The sequence below is a fragment of the Aptenodytes forsteri genome, unplaced genomic scaffold (genome assembly GCF_000699145.1).
Source record: "Aptenodytes forsteri isolate BGI_AS27 unplaced genomic scaffold, ASM69914v1 Scaffold125, whole genome shotgun sequence".
NCBI classification, from domain to species: domain Eukaryota; kingdom Metazoa; phylum Chordata; class Aves; order Sphenisciformes; family Spheniscidae; genus Aptenodytes; species Aptenodytes forsteri.
Window position 1 is genome coordinate 4897387 of NW_008794447.1, and position 17317 is coordinate 4914703.

A 17317-nucleotide genomic window follows, 5' to 3' on the forward strand; every position below is an offset into this window, starting at 1 on the left:
AAGTGTTTTTATTTTTTTTTCTTTTCTTTTTTTTTTTTTTTTGTGCCAGCTTAATTGAGACCACAGAAACATCAGTTGGTCTGGGCTTTAGGTTTACTTTCTTAGCATGATTAGCTGTTTGAAACGTAATCGTGATATTTTAGCCACTCCTTTGATTTGCCATGAAGTACCATTTAAGATTCAAAGTCTTCACATAGGGTTAAGGTCAAATCCTTTGTGAAGTGTTGGTCTTTCTTGATGGGATATCATTTTGAGCAGCATTCTTTAAGGCATGCAAATATGGGGGAACACGCAGTTTATTTTAAAGTTACTTGATAGTAGGGACAAACTCTGGAATACATTACTGTAAAACTCAGTCACCACAGAATTTTTGACTCTGGAATAAATTTTGGCTAAAGGAGTGGAGGAAAGTTTGTGACTGGGGAGCCATTGCAGAAAAATAAAACAAATCCAAACCTCAGCCTTTGGTAATATAAAAGTAACCTGTACTTCGTATCCAGGTATCATTCAAGCAGCTGTGGCAATATGTGTCATTGTAAGACTAAAAAAGAGGAATTCAGTGGTTACTGTGCTTTTTTTGACCTTGGTTTCTTTCTGCTATGAGGCTTCTTGTTGAGACGTGACAATTAAAATTGGCCTGGTCTTAAATCAAATGATCACCTTAAACAAAAGAGAGTTTATTATTAGACCTTGAGTCCAAAGGACAAAAAAGTCATACTAGGAGAATATAGGGGAAAGTGGAAGCTTTGTAATATTCTGTGTTTTACTTAAATCTCTCAAGTAGGTTGGAAATGGTTGTGTGTATATGCATAAATTACTGTACATTTGCATTTTTTGGAGGTTGTTCTTGGCAGGTAAGTAAACTGACAAGTCTTTATTATATTTAGGTATCTTAAATCCAAAGCAAATACTTCAAAATACCATTCTTTTTACTCCTTGATGTTTTTATATTTGTGTTACCATCTTACTCTGCTGTGTCTGGGAACATTTTGATAAGGAGTACAACAGAAAACAAAAGCAAAAAGGCAGCCACTAATGAGTACTAGACTAATATACAGTGAGGCAAGCAAGCTGCATGGCAAGCACAGGAGCCTGACAATTAGTAGCTAAACAGTTGTAACAGCTATGAATTCAGTCTAGCACACTCCGGTCACATCTGTCGTTATCTGGAACCCTTCGAGTCTCATGTTGGGCACCAAAAAGAACTGTTGCGTGGTTTAACCCCAGTAGGCAGCTAAGCCCCACACAGCTGCTATGATGGCAGCGGCTGCAGCCCTGCATTATGTACTGGGTTCTGAAATTTTAACTACATTTCTTCTTAGCACGTGGAACTGCCTTCCTTCCCTTTCTGGTAATGCAAACTTGCAGAGTTCGATAAATCTTAAGTTTTGGTGAAAACATAAGGAGGCTTTTTACCCAAACAGGTTCAAGAGTCTTAATCTTCAGTCAGATGACCAGAGTCCTAGATATCTTGGAAGATTACTGTATGTGGCGAAATTATGAATATTGTAGGCTGGATGGACAAACACCACATGACGAGAGACAGGTATTTAAATTTTAAGTATTTCACTTAAGTAAAAATGGTACTCGTAAAACATTTGGTTAAACTGATATGTTCCTTTTATTTATTTAGGCATCTATTAATGCATATAATGAACCTGGTAGCTCAAAATTTGTGTTCATGTTGAGTACGCGGGCAGGAGGTCTTGGAATCAATTTGGCTACTGCTGATGTTGTAATTCTGTATGATTCAGACTGGAATCCACAAGTAGATCTTCAAGCTATGGTAAGAATCCAGATGGAAATTATGTTCTTTTTTCTTCTCTTTCTCACAGAACTTTCCTTGAAATGTATGTCTGGCGTGATATAGTATTTCCAAAATAAATGGGTATTTTTCTTGTTCTAGGACAGGAGTAGTACTTCTAAGACTGATTTTCAGTTCCAGTGCAGCTTCCACTGTGTGGAACCGTTAATCACATTTGGGTTATACAATGATTTATGCAGTGGGAAATGCTAAGTATATGCTACAGTACTCTTAGTAGTACTTAATGAGAATAGCCTATTTTGTTTAAAAAAAAGATACTAGCATGGTATGTGTTAATCCCAAAACTATAAAGCTTTACTTCTGTGGGGAGTGGAGATGAATATGTTTACACTGTGTTCTCTGATACCTTGGAAATGAGACAAAGAAAAGCTGAATTAAACTTTTCAAAACCTGCTTTTATGGTGGTGATAAGTGAGCAAGCTCCTTTTAGCAACCATCTTTAATTTTTTTTTTAAGTATATTTGCATGCATCTGCAACCTCAGGAGTAGTGTCAAGAATGCTGCTGACCACATAAGAAAGTAAAGCTATTTAAAAATTACCGGTGTTTTTCGACAAATGAGGCCTTTCAGCAATGAATCTTGGAAATTTATTTTTAATTATTTCAGTTAAGCTGTAAGTTCTCAAGTAGTCTAGCAAAAATTAGTTCAAGAGAATGATGGAACCAGTGTCTGGAAGCTAAGGCAAGATAGTTCCAGCTACCACTAAAGGTGTATGTTCAGAATAATAACTCTCACAGGGGCTGATGATTTGCCAGTCAGGTGAGGTGGTGCATTGTATTTTTCTTGAAATATTTGTGGCGCAACTGAACAATTTTGAGAAAGGTAGCTTTTGGTCAGTACAGAGATAACTTCTTAAATACTTTGATTTTACAGAAGGTGACATAAGGTCAGAAGCATCCAGTCTTTCTCCTGTGTGATTTAACAAAAAAACCCCTAACACATACTATATTTAGGTATGACATTTGGAGACATACTCGTTGATGTTATTTAAAAAAACACCCCAAAACTTGCAATGCAGATAAGAATGTGCTATCTTGGGTAGTCGTGTTAACTGCATGTCTATAAAGATTTAACTAACCTGCACTATTCCGTTTTGTAAATTAGTATGTTGAAACTAATGCAAATTGAAGACTAAATATATAGTCATGCTGGAAACCAAGTACTGAATTTTTTTTTACTTTTTTTTTTTTTTTTTTTCCCCTAGGATCGAGCACACAGAATTGGCCAAACAAAGACTGTTCGAGTGTTCAGGTTTATCACAGACAATACAGTGGAAGAAAGAATAGTGGAACGTGCAGAAATGAAACTCCGGCTAGATTCCATAGTCATTCAGCAAGGCAAGTATATGAAGGCAATTTGCTTGTATATGTGATGCGATTCTCTTCTTTTTTTCACAACTTGTAAACTATGGCGAAATCAGCTAGTAAGAATTAATGGGAATGTTGCTTTTGCCTCAGCTGAACTCTGAAGATAGAGTGCAAAGACCTGATCCGCTTGAACATTTATTTTACTGTAGGGGTAGGCTTTTCCTCACTAACTTTTTGATTACCTTCCTAGTGATACATGCATACAAGTGGACATAGTCAGATTTTTTTTTTTTTAAAAGCACTCAACTTCCTCTTTGAACTGGAGAAATTAATGCCTTGCCTTTTTTTTAATAGGTGGGGAGAAGTGATGACGATGATGTCAACCTTCTTGGTTGACTTGATTTGAATCAGTAACTTTATTTCTCAAAAAAGGATTCAGTAAGGTTTAGTCTGGAAATTGTGAAAACATGTACCACATTGAACACAATTAATGTATAATAAAGCAAATGTATGTGGTCCCTGGCTGGATTTTGCTGGCTTTTGGGTTTTTCCCTTCCCTCCCCCCCCCCTTCATTTGGAATTTCCTTTACTGAGGGAAAAGGGTATAGCTTTAACTTGGAAATATAAGGGGGAGAAAAATCATGTATTGCTCCTTCCGTAATGTAAACTCTTTAGTTAGTTGCTATCCTCCAATGCTTTTATCTTCAGGAAGACTGGTGGATCAAAACCTGAATAAACTTGGGAAGGATGAAATGCTGCAAATGATTAGACATGGAGCGACACATGTGTTTGCCTCAAAGGAGAGTGAGATTACAGATGAAGATATTGATCACATTTTGGAAAGAGGTGCAAAGAAGGTGAGATAAAGTTTAAAAAAAACGGAAGCCCACCTGTAGACTTAAATTTGATGGCAAGATAGTATATCCCTAGATTGATAACTTGATTGTAAGCTGGAGAGAATTGGTTTTTGCTACTGAGGGTTTTTATATTGGTCAAACGTGTTTGTGTTTTCTGCTGTTGTAAATGAGATGTTTTATAATGAATTACCTTTCAAAATTGCTACTGTTCTTTTCTCTCTCCGCCAAGACTGCGGAAATGAATGAAAAACTTTCAAAGATGGGTGAAAGCTCACTCAGGAATTTCACAATGGATACGGAGTCCAGCGTGTATAATTTTGAAGGGGAAGACTACAGAGAAAAACAGAAGGTGACATTTAGATTTCTTTTGGAGGAAAGCACTCAGTTATATGATTGAACCATATTTATTTAAGAAGTGTTTGTTAAAATACAATATAATCTATGCAAATAGTTTATAAGCTTTATTACTTATTTAATGAAGTAGATGTAGACCTAGTTTTATATAAAACTTGTAGGTGGTCTGAATATTTTGCAAGGCTTAATCTTAATATTTTTTGGGGTGGTGGGATTTGTTTTTATAGATGGCATTTACAGAGTGGATTGAACCACCTAAACGAGAAAGAAAAGCCAATTATGCTGTGGATGCTTACTTCAGGGAGGCTCTTCGAGTCAGTGAGCCAAAAGCACCCAAGGTGAGTTGACTAATTTAAAAAAATAAATTGTTCAAATATGCATGATAAATGGTTAAAGCTGAAAGCGAGAAATTGGTCTTTATTCATGAAAACTGCTCTATCCACTCCTATAAATTGGGGAGGCAATTTAAATTCAGAAAAATCCAAAGGACTTGAGACAAACTTCTGTGAGAAAAAAGTAAGAGCAGGGTGAAACTTGTAAGATGTTAGGAGGGTAAGACCAAGGGGTTTCTTACTTTATTTTTATTTAAGCAGCTGTGTATTTTCCTTACCTGTGGAAGATTCCCTTATTGCTGCTCAGAACACCTGAACTTTGATCAAGGGGATGCATGTGTGACTCTTTCCCCAGCCTCCTGCTTCTCCCAAAAGACCCTCTCCCCTTTTCTCAGGGGTCTTTTACTTTTAGAATTCTTCATGGTTGTAGTTGTCTCTTGCATGGGGTAGTGTGCTGCCTTTTTTTTTTTTTTTTTAAAGTAAAGACAGTGAATTTTGTAAAAATAACTTTTTTTTTTTCGTCATAAACTGAAATCAGTTATAACAAGCAAACAGATTCTGGATGTGAAAGGGAGTCAAATACAAACTTTGTATGTATTTTAGGCACCTTGGCCTCCAAAACAGCCAAATGTACAGGACTTTCAGTTCTTTCCTCCACGCCTGTTTGAACTATTGGAAAAAGAGATTCTCTACTACAGGAAAACAATTGGGTACAAGGTAATTGAAGAATTCACACATTGCAACAGTATACTGCAACATTAGGAGAATATGTACTTGTGCTGCCTTTCACACTAATTTAAATGAAAGAAAATCATGTTGAGCTGAACAAATGATTAGGTTATATTAACAGAAAAGTGACAATTAGCAATTATCTGTGAAAAATTAATCAAATTTTACAAAATGCAAAACCTTTCAGGTACCTCGTAATCCTGATCTGCCAAATGCAGCCCAAGCACAAAAGGAAGAGCAGCTTAAGATTGATGAGGCTGAACCTCTTAACGATGAAGAACTAGAAGAAAAAGAGAAGCTTCTAACCCAGGTATAGTTGGGTCTTCAGCGAGACTGAAATCAGCTGAAGCTTGCATTGTGTTTGTCTTACAGTGTTATAGGAACATTTCTTGGTTATTGATTCACACATGCCATAGTTAACAGCTGCAAATTTTGGTTCATACTGACATTGATTCATGCCATAATTAACAGCTGCAAATTTTGGTTCATACTGAAAAGAGGTTTAGCATTAGGTTTGTCGTGGGCCTGGATACCTTTGAAGGACATGCACCAAATCAGCGTATTCAGATTCTAATGAATCTGATCTACATTCTGTGTATTTTAAGCCTGAAGAGTAAGAACTAGCCCAGTGTTGGGGTCTGGCTTCCCAAGTTTGCATTGACTGTAGACTGTGACATCTTTTCTCAGCTGTGGGACCTTGCAGACTAGGTGCAGAGCTGAATGTCCTACTTTCCACATTATTTAAAGCATATCTTCTGCCGAAGTATCACTCCCATGTGGAAGTGAATCCTGCAGGATGAATGGTCAGTTTTCCTAAACTATGACTGGTAGTGGATAGTGTCCCTCTCTTTAAGAGGATATAAGCTGAATAGGTATATAATTAGGTAGCATGTGCTTTTAAATAATTTAAAACAGGTTAATGCCTGTTGTGCCTTATTTGGGTATTATATTTTCACATTGTATTTTGCAGGGGCGGGGGGAATTATAGGACGAGATCTCTTGTTTGAGTAGTAATGCACTGGAACAGTTCACTATTAAAAACAATACAACAGTACAATCGAGTAAGCTGTGGCTAAATCGTAACGTGGCTGGCAGAATGTTTTACTGTTTGTAGAAGTTATTGCTAATATGAAATTAGCCTATTTTGGCAGCTGATAATTTCAGCATTACTATTTCTGTCCCTACTAAATATCACAGGATAGCTTTAGACCTTCTGAGGGAGAGCGACCAGGGAAAATGGCTGATGGCATCTGTGAGGCACTTGGTGGGCCTTCTGGACAAAACAAAACCCTTATAGAGACTATTGCTTCACTTGAGGGATTTTTCTTCTTAAAAAGTGATCCCAGGTTCTCTTTCAGAGAATAGTGGTAGGAGGGATTAATTTATGAGCTGAAGACTCTTTTATCCGAAACTAGCAGGTAGGTAGAGAACCGGTGCTAATCATTACGCAGTATTTAGATGGAGAGACTACAGTGACTGCACTATAAAAACAGTTTTTCTACTAACATTAAACTGTGGAGAAAGCAGAGGTTTAATACTGTTGGAATGATGGAAGTGTTACAGGCTGTTTAAAGAAATTTATTGAAACAGATTTGGAGAGAGACAAATACTGAACTTCTGTGCAATCTTTCCTTTTGATTGCTATAAAGGGATTCACTAACTGGAACAAGAGAGATTTTAACCAGTTCATCAAAGCTAATGAGAAGTGGGGCCGTGATGACATTGAAAATATAGCACGAGAAGTAGAGGGAAAAACCCCAGAGGAAGTCATTGAGTATTCAGGTAACTTACTTTTTAAGTAAGTAGTCAACTCTGTGAGTCCGTATCTAATGCTGCTTTCCTAGATTGAACTGCCTACGAATGTGGTAACATCTTACTTCTCAGAATTTCTTACATGGCTCTTGAAGACTTTCAGGGTAGAATTGTACTGGTGGATTTGGGATCTACTGATCTAGATTTTTACCCTGTTTAGTCCCTGCATAATTAAAGCTGTACTAAAATGTGCATATAAACTGTTACTGACCCACTTTAATAAATCCTAAATCTACTCTAACTGCATAGTGCTGTCTTCAATTCTTGTTAATTTTTGCAAAACGAAATGCTGAGAAACAATGCTTAGCTGGAGAGATTTCACTTTTCCTTGTATTCACTAACAGGTAGTTTTCTTGACTCTTTACACCTTTATTACCTCATCCTCATCAAGAGTGGGATACAGTAAACATTTTGTGACTGAATATATATAACAGCCATTGGTTTTTGTAATGTAAGTCCACTTGGCTACTTACCTCTGATGTCTCAGAAGTGTTTTCTACTGTAGTGCAGCTGTAAGGTCCTGGGGCTAAATTTCTAAAGGTATATAGCAGCTTACAGATGTGAAAAATTCTTTCACAAAACCTTTTATTTAAACACCTAATTGTCTTTTAGACACTTGCTCTTGTCTCTGGCCATTCAGTTGCTCTCCCGCTTCCCTCTATAAAAATGTATTGCTGTTATTGTATCAGTTTCCATTGTAAGAATTTTTTTCTTTGAGAAGGAGATTGGCTTAACAAAAACCCTTCTGGCCTGTATTGCACCTCATTTAAACTGAGGGCTCCTATATCTACCCCCTTCAAAAATGGCATTCGTAATACTGCAACACATGATATCAGGAAGTGAAGGTTCCTTATCGGGCAAAGGCGTGCCTATTTTTATACAGCAGTAAGTTCTGGTAAAAGGAAGTAACATCTAACATTTTTTTTTAAGGTAAAACCCCCTAACTTTCAAGATGCCTGATAAGAAACTAACTAATTGTTCTTTTCTTAGCTGTGTTCTGGGAAAGATGCAATGAACTCCAAGACATAGAGAAGATCATGGCTCAGATAGAAAGAGGAGAAGCCAGAATTCAGAGACGAATCAGCATAAAAAAAGCACTTGATACAAAGGTATCTTTGCCGTGTTTCTTGCTTCCTTTATTTCCCTGTGCCAGTGAGGTGGGATGCAGGACTCTATGTCTAGCCAGTGTCACTAATGTATGAAGACAACATGTTGGGCATCCTATTTGCCTCTTTTGCGTATTCCTCAACAGTTGCTTCCTATAGCTTTTCCATTCTATGGAAGTGCTGTCCTGGCTGATGGCTATGATAACTTTAAGTATGGCCTAACCTGTTGTTTTTAAGTTGCCTTTATGATAGGACAAACAGTTCATAGCGCCATATAACAAACTCCCAATTACTACATGCTTTTTGAAGAAGCGGAATTTTCTTTTGGACCCGTTTAACTGAAAATGCTGTATATACGTTTAGAGCACACACTTAAAAAGGGAAGACTTACGAAGCAGAGGAGGCTCTCATTCTGATCTATGTTTCACCAACCAGGGTTTGGTAATAAACAGATTTGTAGTAAATTAAGACAGTGTATCAGAATTTGCCACCCACTTCAGGTTTGACTAGTTAGTTCTCTCTTCTAGGGAAGTCAGGGGAAGAACGGTGTCTGACTCAATTAACCAGAGTGCAGCTGAACCGCGTGCTACAGCCTTATGTACCTTTCTACTCTTACTCCCGATTTTGACCATTCCTGAGGATTTGTACGTTAAAAAGGATCATTGCCATTTGAAGCCTGGCAGATCTTGACTATTTTCAAATGTAGTGACAGGTCTGAAGTCTGCCGTTAATCAAAAGACCACTGACAAAGCTGTCTGTTGTCTAAGCCAGAATGTACCAGTTTAGATGGTGTCGGTAAATGTACTATCTAGAACCCACAGTTCCTTACATGTGGTGACTTAGCACCGGAGATGATAAAAGATTTAGTTTTCTAACTTGGTATTGTCCATCTGCCTGTCTTCGTGTGATGTATTGCTTTCATATAAAACAGTTCCATGCGAATTCTGAACTATTTCTTAGTTTTATATGATCTTATTTGTTTTGTTTAGATTGGCAGATATAAAGCCCCTTTCCACCAGCTAAGAATATCATATGGTACTAATAAAGGGAAGAATTACACTGAAGAGGAGGATCGCTTTCTAATCTGTATGCTTCACAAGCTGGGATTTGATAAAGAAAATGTCTATGATGAATTAAGACAGTGTATCCGAAACTCCCCGCAATTCAGATTTGACTGGTTTCTCAAGTCCAGAACTGCAATGGTATGTATTAATTTCTTTCTTTTGCTTTTTGTTCATGAATGCCTGTGACAACACAGCTATACACCAGGCTAATAAAATAGCTTCTGAAATACTGAGGTATGTGCATGTGCACAATACATTAAATTTCTGTAGACTTTCCAACAACTGTAGTGGATGGCAAATGCAGTAAATTAAAAAGTCTTAAGGGACTTTTCAAAATTCTAAGGTACCATTTTTCAAAATCAACATGAATTTGAGTTAAATACAAGCATGTTTTAAAAAGCAAACATCTGTGATCAAATCCATTCCTGTGAAGCCAGCCAGTAACTATCAAAAAATATTTCATTCCTTTTTTGCTCTGCCAAGATACAGCAAAAAACTTGCCTACTTACAGGCATTTCTAATATTCTAATATGATTTTTACATTAAGTGGCTGCCTAATGTAGTGAGTGAATATGTTGTGCAATTTAGGAGCTGCAAAGGAGATGCAATACTTTAATCACCCTGATTGAAAGAGAAAACATGGAACTGGAAGAAAAGGAAAAGGCAGAAAAGAAGAAACGTGGACCAAAACCATCTTCGGTAAGATTTAAAAAGGCCTTTCTGTGGAGAAGCTCATTCGAAGGCAGGGTGCTTTTCTAATTGTCTAGGAGAAGTGATATCTAAAGTTATTTAAAAACAACAAAAAACCTTATAGGGCAATGTTAAGAGCTGCTTAAAGTTCACGCTGTCAGTCAGCTAGTATAGTTGTGGATGTCAAGTAAAGGAACATAAGTTTAGGTTCTAAATTGTAGCTCACATGCTTTGGAACAGATACGCTTGTTATGTTTTGGATCACTGAGTTGGTACGCTGTATAGGTTTACCCTGGTAAAATAAACCAGAGACTTCTTTGGCCTTTAGATTAATTTCTATCCCTAAAGAAATTTTATGTTTACTACTGAGGGATACATAGGCGATGCAGACCATTCATTCCGCTTTGAGAATGCTACACATCTGTTTGTGTACAAGTGTTGCCATGTAGACCCTGCTGTCTGCCATCGCTTTCCTTGTATGGGGGGTTGGTCATGAAACAGGCTTCTAGAGCTGGATTTGAGAAAGCAGCACATATGCTTGACCACTCTGCTGACTAAATTCAAAGTATTGCTAAATACGCAGGCCTGTTTTGTAAAGGAAATGCCAACTTTACCCATTTTCTTGCCTAGATTTGTTGTTCAAGTTGTTGCCTAGAGCTGTTGTATCGAAAACTTAGAAGTGCAACTTACTTTGTAGATGTGCAGAAATGGGTAAAGTTAAAAGTGGTGGATTAGTAAGTTTCTTAGAACTGTCCACAGACTATTTAAACAAGTATTTAGGAATACCATTTCATAAATAGGAGGCTTCATAACATCCTTATTTGCTTCTGTACACTTTACCTCTATGAAATCATACTCTCCCAGAATAGGAAGAATACAAAACAACGGCTATCCTGGCTGCCAGGGTGTAAATCATCTCCATCTGCTTTGACTTGAAACGCATTGCTTGCTTACAATCTTTTTGTATCACGATAACTTATTAAAAAACTTACCTTACAGGCACAGAAGCGCAAAATGGATGGTACTCCTGATGGTCGTGGAAGAAAAAAGAAGCTAAAGCTGTGAATGCAGAATTTTTGTAATCACTAAATTTAAAAAGTAGTTCTTTAATTTACGGGTCTTCATAAGATGTACTGTATAATGCTCAACTATTATGTCATTAAAGGACATCGGGTTCATCTGTTTACTGAACTAGAAACATAGTACTTAATGTAGTTTCACTTTTTTAAATACAACAGCTGTGCTGAATTTTTTTTACCATTAACACTTGAAGTAATAAATAGGCTTCATTTATTAATAAGGCTTCATGTGACTTTTTTCATTAATGTTTCCACTTGAATACCTATTTATTTAGTCATCCCCCAATCTTTTTTTCTCTTGGGGTGTTGTGAACACTTTTTCCATTATGATCAATAGAACTATTTAGTTGTGTTTTCTTGTTACAAGCCGCCACCAGTCAAACCCCATTTCTGGAAATTTCTGTACCTCTGACCTTACCTTTATTGAACGTAGTTTTACTGCACAAATATACTCTGTTCTTTAACATTAATGGAAGGGCTAGGTATTTACCTCGAGAACTAACGATCAACATCATACAGACAAAAGGATAACATTTTTCTGCTTAAAATCTGTGCCAGAAGAGAAAGGCAAGTCAGTCAGTCATGCTGAGGTTTGTACTTAATTAGAATGGCCTAAGAATGGCAGAATAGTTTTTATTGGCAAACAGCAACAAGTCAGAACAGAAAATGCAATGATATGTAAACCAACCCACTTCTCTCAAACAAACAGCTGTGGCAAATGCAAAGACATTCTTGATTACTGTGAAAAGAACTGGTGTGCAAGATTGTAATTGTCTGGCAATCCACACTGTTCACTGAGCTGGTCAAACTGTACCATGCACGAGTGTATCCTACGCCGTCCTTTCTTTTTTAGGTATTTGGCATATAATAACTGAGATAGATGAAGTTGTGTGTTTCCCAATGCCATCATCATCTAATGTAGCGTAATTTTGGAATTTACTAGGGAAAAAAAACAGAACAGAACAAATGCTCAGTTTGCATTGAGTAATCCTTGCTCAGTTTTGGCCCTTTTAAGAACACATATCAAAAGGCATCAGTGTTGTGTTAACAGGGAGAAATGCATTCCTAGAAAAATCAGCTTTTTGGAGCTTAAGCCCTTAAGCAAAACGAGACTTTAGAAAAAGCTGAGAATTCACACATGTGGATTTCATGGACAGCAGTACAGTTCTTACTGGTACATTAAATGAGTTTCTATTTGCAGGTGACTGATGTGCAGACACCAGCTGAAAACAGGCTGAGTAACATACTTTGCTCTTCAAAAAGTCAAAAGAACTTGGTACATACAGCAGGGTTAAGAGCCAATCTACAACACTTCTTTACAAGTTGAATTGTCATGGCAGCCCTAGGAGACATCAATCTTACTGCTTCCACTTAGTGTACCCTAAACAAAAATGCTGTGATGCTGAAGCCTTCCTTTAAAAGCATCCCTTTGCAAAGCATCCCTTTTCACAAAAAAAAAACCCCAAACTGTCAAAAACCCAAAACACAACAAGCCAGACTGCTTGTTTACAACCTAGCCTAAATAAAAACCTTCAGAGGAAGAAGGGAAAGATTTGAGCAGCACTTCATTTGCGCTAACAATTCTCAAGTGCCAGTATGCAGAAAGCGAAAGGAACTAAACCTTCATCTCCCAAATGGCATCCTATTAGTTCTAGAAAACCCATTTTCTTTCAAGTAGAAGTAAAAAAATGACGGAAAGTATTTGCTCTAGATGATACAAGTGTGTTCCCCCAGTGCCAGCTGGCAAAATAAGCTACCTTTTAGAAGTATTCACCTGTATTTTGATGCTATAATGTCTGTATCAAGCAAAGGAAGATAGGCAATTATTGTACAACAAGGGAAAGCGGTCATTAGTGGTGGTGTGAAGTACTAGAATCTGTTTGAGGATGTTTGAAAGCACTTAATGCCAGCACATAAGCATTAACGTACTATTTTTGTAGAGTGGCTTTACAACATAGTTCTAATTCTCATTGATGACATGTAACGCTCTCCTTACAGATAATGGTAATTACAGCCTTACCTGTGTGAGTCTCCCACCGCTGTCCCTATGTCCGAGTTCCTCATTAAAATCTGAGACAAAACAGTCGCTATCACTCATTTAAAAGAACACTATCATCTACTACTTAGCTTCCATTCTAATACTACTACCTTCTTCCTGCCCCAGCAATAATCATTTAAAAAAACACAACAACCAAAAACAGTCTATCACTCATTTAAAAGAACACTATCATCTACTACTTAGCTTCCATTCTAATACTACTACCTTCTTCCTGCCCCAGCAATAATCATTTAAAAAAACACAACAAAAAAAAAACCACCCAAAAACCAAAAACAGTTATATGAAAGCTAGATACTGTACATGTAATCAAAACCAGCATCCTAAGCACCAGCCTCTCATGGTGGATATAAGGCACATTTACAGCTGTATATATTCAAAACATTAAAGGAAAACTAGTTTTTTAAAAAAAAAAAAAAGCATCAACTCCCATTCATGGAGTACTAGTTTGAATTCTGTCAGTCAGTCACTCACACATGAACCTAGTACACCAACCCTGTCAGAAACGGTGGCCTATTACAAATAATCATACCAGCATTCGAACCAGAGCAGCCACTTGTCTGTGCAAAGGAGTCAGCCAAGAGCTGGATTTGAGAGTCTGCTTTTTTTGGTGAAATGACATGTTAAAAGACAAGCGCCCAAGAAATTGGCTAGACTTCTGAGCTGTCACTGCTGCTGTGTCGTGTGGTCACAGTGTCACTGCTGCTGGAGTGGCTGATGGGCGCTTTGCTTTTCCCAGCAGAGGGCTGTTTCCTCTGCTTCAGCAAAAAAAGAGTTACGACCACAGTGCAGATCAGAAACAGCAGTCCTGTCAAGCCTCCAGTAACGGGTACAATACTGTTTTCAGAGTCCCTGCTTGTGATTTCCGGAACTGGCCTGTGATGCGGCGCGCCAGCTGGGACCACGTCTTTCTGGATGATAACACCTTTGTCAGAACGGTCAAGTGCAATATGCTGAATATTCGTGCCCCTGTTTTTATCTGCTCCGATGTCTTGCATGAAGACCGGGGCATCTGGGTTGGCTCTTCTGCTGCGTTTAAAGGCTGTGGTGCTAACTCTTCCTTTAGCAGAGGACAACACGTGGTGGTAGTCAAGACTTCTTTTGCCATTGTGCCTGTGTGCATTTTCCTTCGATCGGACCGTGTAAATAGTGTGAATGTACCATTCTCGGCCAGCTGCCACCTTAAAAAGAAACCCAAACACATAAAAACCCAACAAACCAGAACAAGCCCCCCACATGCACGTTTACTACAGATTGGAAAACACCAAGCATCAGATTCATCCAGACAGATGTCCCAAGTTTGCTGTCAAATACGTCTAATTAAAAGTCAACGGCAGAAATTGGCACTTGGAGATAGGATTAATCTTTTCTTAATGCAGACTGCTGAAGTAGGTCAGATAGATAAACTGTGTTCTGAACGCGCCTACTTCTTTCTAGTGTTAATGCAGAAAGGCTACTGCATTTACCTAACAGAACACTAGTCTTAATTTAGGCAAGAACCACCCCACTTCAGGAGACCACAAAAAGACTTCAGGAATTTGATTTGACTTAAAGCAGGATGCATAGTTCTCTTTTTTTTTATTTCGTATTGTATACAAACCAATTACCTTTTTTTTTTTCCCAGTTGCAAGAAAATAAAGTCTAATTTCTCAGTTTTCTCCTATGGAAAAAGGCCCCCATGGTAAGCTAAACCAGCGACTTCTGCTCCCAGTCACAGGTGTACATGTCTGCAGTACCAGCAAGGCTGCAGACGGGTAGCTCAGCGTTACAAAGCAACGCTGTCATGGTTCCTACACTGTTAGGGAGAGGGAACAAAGTAAGTGTGTTGCTGAAATCTGCCACTGACTAACATAGTGCCCATGATGGCCTGCATGCTCTGGTCTCCACCTCAGTCGTCCTTTAGCATGAAAGAATTTCTGTGATACACTTGTCAGACAACTTACCTGGAAGAGTGGAGCAGATGACAGGCTGAAACCATCAGAACCAGACTGCTTCACTAGAGGAAAAGCATCTGCATGATCAGCTGCTAACGTAGCATGAAACTCCAGGTTTCCAAAGGCTCTTGCTTGTGTCTCAGGTTGAGCTTTATCCTAAAGGAAGTAAGTATAGTATTTCCAGAGGCACATAGAAATCAGGGATCTAAAAATGCATGCTACCGTAACTCTTTGTTTACGTACCAGGATCTTGAATCTGTACAAGAGGGAGGGTGAGTCAGCCAGGCATCCGTATTCCTGACTGTCTGGGCTGTACTTGGGCACGTACCCATCGGCACCAGTGCAAAGGAACACCTTCTCGATGTTGCAGCTGAAGGAGTCACCAAGATTCTGAACTGGATCCACCATCACTCGGCCATAGATTTCAGATCCTAGTAAAGCAGATTAATACATTTTACATTATACCAGTCAATTTAAAATTATTAAATCAAGTTATTACCAAACCACTGTTAAAAATTCCCAGGGCACGAATTCTCTAGCTTTAAGTGTATTTCGTTTTGCACGTGAAGACAGTATGTTCTATGGCTGTTACTGCTAATTTACCATGGGCTTTAGTCTTATTTTCTGTTACAATTCGTACTGACGTATAGTTCCTACAGTGCAGCTCTTTTTTAAGCAAGCTTTTCCCTTCTCTTCACTAGAGGGCAACCCATATTCATGTATAAGAAACTATCCAACCTGTCAGCATTATATCAAGCAAAATAAAGTTCTTAACAGGACATTTGGGTTTCAGACTGATAACTCAAATAAGGGACCAATTAAACCCAAAATTATTTCTGGTCCAATACTGCCATTACCAGGAGTTTCCCTGGAACCTGATATCCAGTCAGCGAGTGAGTACAGTGTGTGAGAGCACCTGCCCTGGGCTAGAAGTGAAAAGAAAAAAATCAAGAATGAGTCTGAGCAGCTTGGCTGAAGCCAGCTGCAGTTATTGCGCATCCAGTCTGCAATTGAGAACAGCTGCATGACCAGGTCAGGGAGTCTCAGGTGTACAAGTATTCAATTCCCGCACTTCTGACTAGAATAACCTAAGCACTGAAATTACTTAGCCCCCACAAAATGGGGCAAAAAGTTCTAGTGTGGGCAGCTTCAAAGCAAAACAACCAGAGTGAGGGGAATACGTGATTATGCAGTAACTGAGCAGGAGTTTTCAGAACTCCAGTTTCAGATACGTGCACCTAAATTCTGCACCTACCTTTGGAATGCTTTTCCTCTCGGAGCCCATAAATAGAACCAAAGCCTGTTTCAATTACACTAAATTACATCATATTTTAGTGCTTCTGTATTTTACTTTTCTGCACTGGAAATACACAGACCATGTAGGGGTTATAAAACTAGTAAAATATATATTCAGCTCTTGTTAAAAGTGGTTCTGTTTTAGCTTTCATAATATGCTGAATGTACAATTGACTTTTTACCTTTGGTAAAGGCTACATCAGCTCCTTCTCCAAATCCCATTGATCCATCAGATATCCAAAGCTCCTTTTTGGACAGCAGAAACATTTGAGTATTTAGACTGAACTCTGCTGCCACTGGGTCACTGACCTGTGGGGAAAAATGAAATTAAATGATCGAAAAAATGCCTTGGTTGTAGCTTTACAACGATCATTGTACACCATTGCCATAGTAGCGATGTGCTGATCAAACCTTTCAGCAGTACACAGCATTTGTAAGAATCCCTCCTACATACATACAGACATACATAAACCTCCTGTTGTGCTTCTCATCATAACCCATTAAAAAACACAGTTGTTGTGCTTTATTTCAACGTTGCCAAGTAAAACAGCAAGAGGTATCTGTTTCCGCAGATACAGGACAGCAATGTGTCTTTTCAGTGACACTTGCAAAAGTTACTGGGAGAACAGGGCTGTGGGCAAGAGGCCAATAAAACTAGATCGGGACCAGAACCCAGCTCAACACCAACTCATTTCCCCTACTCTAAACAACAATCCGCATATTCAAACCAACAAGCATAGGCTGGGAAACCTCATCTGCCCCTGCTCACCCCCAGCTGCACTGCGCACGTTCCACCTGCGACCTAGGAGCCGCCGGCAATTTACCCAGAAAAGTAACCTGGCCGATGGCCCACGCCTGGAGACGACACGGGAGTTG

General features: G+C 38.5%; 1 protein-coding gene across 1 annotated transcript in view; it reads left to right on the forward strand.

The window, feature by feature from the left end:
• Nucleotides 1-11373, forward strand: part of SMARCA5 (SWI/SNF related, matrix associated, actin dependent regulator of chromatin, subfamily a, member 5) — a 28599-nt gene extending 17226 nt beyond the window's left edge. Inside the window, exons 14-26 of the mRNA XM_019474873.1 lie at nt 1425-1546; nt 1634-1786; nt 3030-3162; nt 3841-3989; nt 4219-4338; nt 4571-4681; nt 5279-5392; nt 5592-5714; nt 7054-7186; nt 8207-8325; nt 9312-9524; nt 9975-10085; nt 11076-11373. Coding sequence (XP_019330418.1) covers nt 1425-1546; nt 1634-1786; nt 3030-3162; nt 3841-3989; nt 4219-4338; nt 4571-4681; nt 5279-5392; nt 5592-5714; nt 7054-7186; nt 8207-8325; nt 9312-9524; nt 9975-10085; nt 11076-11141 — 1667 coding nt within the window. The 3' untranslated portion in view covers nt 11142-11373. The remainder of the gene's footprint in view (nt 1-1424; nt 1547-1633; nt 1787-3029; nt 3163-3840; nt 3990-4218; nt 4339-4570; nt 4682-5278; nt 5393-5591; nt 5715-7053; nt 7187-8206; nt 8326-9311; nt 9525-9974; nt 10086-11075) is intronic.
• Nucleotides 11374-17317: the final 5944 nt, after the last annotated feature.